Source organism: Aplidium turbinatum, chromosome 11 (genome assembly GCF_918807975.1).
Source record: "Aplidium turbinatum chromosome 11, kaAplTurb1.1, whole genome shotgun sequence".
NCBI lineage: Eukaryota > Metazoa > Chordata > Ascidiacea > Aplousobranchia > Polyclinidae > Aplidium > Aplidium turbinatum.
This window is the reverse complement of record NC_137482.1, coordinates 20,030,191-20,034,725: the sequence shown is the minus strand read 5'-3', so window position 1 is coordinate 20,034,725 and position 4,535 is coordinate 20,030,191. Positions and strand designations below refer to the sequence as shown.

Here is a 4,535-nt window from a genome sequence, read left to right as displayed (position 1 = left end):
TGATTCATTTCGTGTGTCATTGCTGTCGTGCAATCATGAATTCTATTCAAATAAAAACAATTTTAGAAAAAGATGTGTTTGCGAATGTGATTTTTAAAGGTGTGTTTGCAAGAGATGAATTGTTAAATTTAGATGCAGAACCTCCAGCTTTGATTGTATTTAATTTAGACCCACGAAGTTTACCAGGTTCACATTGGGTTGGCTTGTACATCAATTCGGAAAGGAAAGGTGTTTACTTTGATCCTATGGGAATAAGACCTTTGTTTCATGATATCTACAGGTTTATACAATTGCATTGTTCTGACATTCAGTTCAACGATCGCACAATACAAGATTTTAACTCCACAACATGTGGTCACCACGTCATTCTTTTTTGTCTTCTCTCCGCTAGAGGTCGATCCCTCCAAGAAACCCTTGAGATTTACTCTAATGATTTGAAAGAAAATGATGATTTAGTTCGAAACGTAATCCACCTATAAATACCACTCTTTAACACATACAACATTCATTTCAAAAATGGATACCGAGATTGGATCATCACCAGCACCTTCCATAGCAAGTAACAGTTCTATTCAACAAAAAGGTATCTGGAAACACTCTTTAGCATTTGTCTTTCAGGTTTTGTTGATTTACATCATCGTGTGTGCTTCAATTTATAACTTGAGCAATAACACACAACAGAAAGATTTGTGGATTTCTTTGCTTGGAACTTGCCTTGGATTTATTCTTCCAGCTCCGAAAATCAAACGTTGACATGTACTTGACCTTACCGTCAAACGCATCAATGGATATATTTCCAGACAATACATTAACAAATTTTAAAGTAAAGTTACCTCACAGAATGGAACTGTCGGGTGAATGGGAAGCTGGAATTGTTGAATTTCATTATCCAATTTCTTGGTATAACGTTCCTGATGGGGGTAAAAGAGACTTATACATACTGACCCATTACACAGATAAAGACGTTGACAATACCAACTCAGGTTCGTTCACCTTTAAGAATAGTTATGGATTCTTGAGTATCCCACCAGGTCATTACGACAAACCACGGGACTTTGTATCTGCTTTAAACAAACTCAACCACAACATCGCCCAAATGATTCCAGACGCTTTGGAAAGATACGGACTAGAGCCACCATTCTTTAAAGTTGATTTCAACCAACAGCTGCACAAATTAAACTTTGACATAAAACCACCGCTAGTTTTCGAAATTTCTGATGAAGTAAAAGATTTGTTTGGGTGTACTTCACGATATTTAAACGGAAAAATGTCTGCCCCAAACCAACTCAAAATCAAACAAATTTATCACACTTTGTATGTATACTCTGACATCATTGAAAATCATATCGTCGGAGACTCTTCAGTTCCTTTACTCTCAGCAGTAACAGTCAAAGGAAGAAAGTTTGACAATGTCTCACACACTTTCCAAAAGGTTCAATACCACCCCTTACGAGTCAATGCATTTGAAATGGTAGAGATCAGTATAAATACCGATACTGGACAGATAGTACCGTTTCAGTTTGGAAAGGTGTTGGTAACGCTTCATCTACGTCGACAAAGAAAATGGTAGCGTCAAACGCTTATGAACACTATTACGTCAATCAGGCTGGAAGTGGTTTGCCAGTTTTTCATGGAGCCCCTGTACAAGGCGGACATGGGTTAGGTGGTGTTCTTGCAGGGATTGGTCGAATGGTTTTGCCGTTAATTAAAACAGGAGCTAAAGCAATTGGAAAGCAAGCTTTACGGTCTGGTTCTGAGTTTGTCGGTGATGTCCTTAGCGGGCATAATGTTAAGCAAGCAGCTATTCGGCGATCAAAAGAAGCTGGGAAAAACCTCTTAGGGTCGGTATTACACCAAAAACCGAATAAAAACAGAAAGCGACCAAGACATCAAGTCATTTCAAAAAAATCAAAGCGCAGGAAGCAGTCAAAAGATATTTTCTCTTAATGGCGTTTCTCCACCCTCAATCTTGTGAATGTGTGAAAGGTCAGTTGGATTTGTTTTCTGTTCCGTTGACACAAACTTCAGTCGAATCAGGAAAATGGATTGAATTTAGACCACTCAACAATATATCAGAAGGTGGAGCAATAGAATTCAATGTGAGTTCATCACACTACCTTGATCTGACCAATTCTTACTTTGTAGTAAGTGCACAAATTGTGAAACAGAATGGGGAAAATCTAGGCCAAGACGATGTAGTTGCACCTACAAATCTGTGGATTCATTCTCTTTTCTCTCAAGTTGAGTTGACTCTCAATGACAAACTAATTTCTGCATCAAATGTCACTTACCCTTATCGAGCTTATTTGGAAACTCTTTTGTCCTTTGGACAAGACAGCAAAGACAGCCAGCTCACTGCATCAATGTGGCAAACTGACACCCCCTCACACATGGGTTCCCTTGCTGACAACAATACCGGATTTACAAAACGAAAACAACAAGCTCGTTTGAGTCGTGTAGTTCACATGGCTTCAAGACCACACTTGGATATATTCTCACAGAATAGATATTTGCTCAACGATGTCAAAATGCGCTTAAAATTCATTCGCTCTAAAGACGGATTCAATTTGATGGCTGCAAATAATTCAACTTTTAAAACCGTACTCAAGAACATCTCTCTGTTCATACGACAAGTTTCCATAAGTCCTTCGGTTTCTATTGCTCATACAAAAGCTTTACAAGTCGGAAATGCTAAATACCCCCTCCGTAGGGTTGCGGTAAAAAGCTTCACAGTGTCAAGAGGAAACATGTCTGCCAACCAAGAAAATCTTTTCAATGGACAACTCCCCAAACGGGTGGTGCTTGGATGTGTGACAAATACTGCATTCAATGGAACAAGAGCTGAAAATCCATTCAATTTTCAAAACTTTGGAATCAACTTTTTAGCTCTGTACAAAAACGGAGAACAGATCCCTTCAAAACCGTTGCAACCTAACTTTCCTTTAAACCAGTACGTTCGATCCTACATGTCCCTATTCACCGCCACAGGGAAGTTTTTAAAAGACCAAGGCAATGGGTTGAAATATGATGAATACCCAAATGGTTACACACTTTTCGCCTTTGATCTCAGTCCTGACCTAACTGATGATGGATCGTTGGATTTGGTAGAACAAGGAAATTTACGAATGGAGCTGCGTTTCAGTCAAGCTCTGGAGAACACAATCAACGTGATCGTTTATGGGGAGTTTGACAATATTATTCAGATTGACAAGAACCGCAATGTGATTTTTGACTACACTGTTTAATAAATGTTGTATTGAAATATTGCGCAATAAAAAAAGAGAGAAAAAGAAAAAAAAGTTTGATGCTATATAAACTAACATTGGTGAGAGAAAGGTACAACATTCAAGAATTTGAGGCAAGTCTAAACCAGCTTTTGTCAGAGAAGGTAGAGTAGTAAAGAAATTGGGGCAAGGTAAAATGAACTCTTATCAGACACGATTAAGAACATTTAGTGAGGCGTGGCCACACCAAGAAAATACTTTTTCCCCACCAGATATGTTTGCTGAAGCTGGGTTCTTTTACCTCACCAACTTAGATTGGGTAAAGTGTTTTTCATGTGGGGTGAAGTTGCAAGGATGGCATGAGAAAGATGATCCTTGGTTTGAACATGCAAAGTGGAGTCCTCTGTAAGTATATTCTGACATAAGAAAATTTTATAAAATTGTTTTCGATTGTTAATTGGTTATTCACATAGCTAAACCACGCTATTTTGACAGATGCGAATATTTGAGAGAAAAGAAAGGAACACGATTTATCGAAATTATCACAAGTCAGTTTTTAAACGGACGACATAGCAGTTTTACACGTGATGGAAGAGTGTTAATCAACAACCAACGCACAAGAACAGAACAGAGAAATATGTTTTTCTTCGGAGAAGAAGACACTTCTCGCCTACGAGATGAGCAACCCAGACCAGCTGGAGAAGTACTCATGCAAGGAATTCAACGACCTGAAACAGAACTAACAGATACTTACTCTTGTGTTGTTTGCTTAGAAAGCAGAACCAATACCATCATCTTACCTTGTGGGCACATGTGTTGTTGTCGGGATTGTGTGCAAAAATTAAATACATGTCCTTATTGTAGAAAAAAAATATTGAAAACTGTTATTGTTTATCGTGTCGAATAAAAGTTAAAAAAAAACAACCTCAGTCATGGGAATTGAACCCAGGTCACTGATCATTAGCAATGTAACATAAAAAAAAAATCACTCTTTACAGACCACAAACGAAAAAATATTTATTTGTTGCTTTTTATAAGTAAACCAAGACATAGAGTATGTTAGCTTGTAGTTTCTAGCTAAAGTTCGTACTTAGATTTAATACATAACCTATTAGCATCACTCGTTCGTACCGAACCCGTCCTAGGTCGGAGGGTTCGATACCAAGTTCGTTCATAGAGTTCTTACCGGTCGTTCTTACATATCATTACGTCATAACATTCGTTCTTACAAGTTCGTACCGACTAGGCTTAGTACCGGTGGCTACATCATAACATCCGTTCGTACCGACTAGGCTTAGTACCGGTGGCTAC

The 4,535-nt window shown here is 38.3% G+C and overlaps 2 protein-coding genes across 2 annotated transcripts; both read left to right on the top strand.

The window, feature by feature from the left end:
- The first annotated feature begins 1,946 nt into the window (after positions 1-1,946).
- On the top strand, positions 1,947-3,245 carry LOC145780306 (uncharacterized protein F54H12.2-like). The gene has a single exon (XM_082592008.1). The coding sequence runs from the start codon at positions 1,947-1,949 to the stop codon at positions 3,243-3,245; it is 1,299 nt and encodes a 432-aa protein (XP_082448134.1).
- Positions 3,246-3,420: 175 nt separating this feature from the next.
- Positions 3,421-4,131, top strand: LOC145780305 (baculoviral IAP repeat-containing protein 7-B-like). Its single transcript, XM_082592007.1, has 2 exons — positions 3,421-3,629; positions 3,720-4,131. The coding sequence occupies exons 1-2, from the start codon at positions 3,421-3,423 to the stop codon at positions 4,129-4,131; spliced, it is 621 nt and encodes a 206-aa protein (XP_082448133.1).
- Positions 4,132-4,535: the final 404 nt, after the last annotated feature.

What these genes read in the sequence shown, in the direction of transcription:
- LOC145780305 (XM_082592007.1), top strand. Translation starts at nt 3,421, where the DNA reads ATGAACTCTTATCAGACACGATTAAGAACATTTAGTGAGGCGTGGCCA. An exon ending in CATGCAAAGTGGAGTCCTCT is followed by an intron (nt 3,630 to 3,719) that starts GTAAGTATATTC and finishes CTATTTTGACAG; the next exon opens with ATGCGAATATTTGAGAGAAA.
- LOC145780306 (XM_082592008.1), top strand. Translation starts at nt 1,947, where the DNA reads ATGGCGTTTCTCCACCCTCAATCTTGTGAATGTGTGAAAGGTCAGTTG.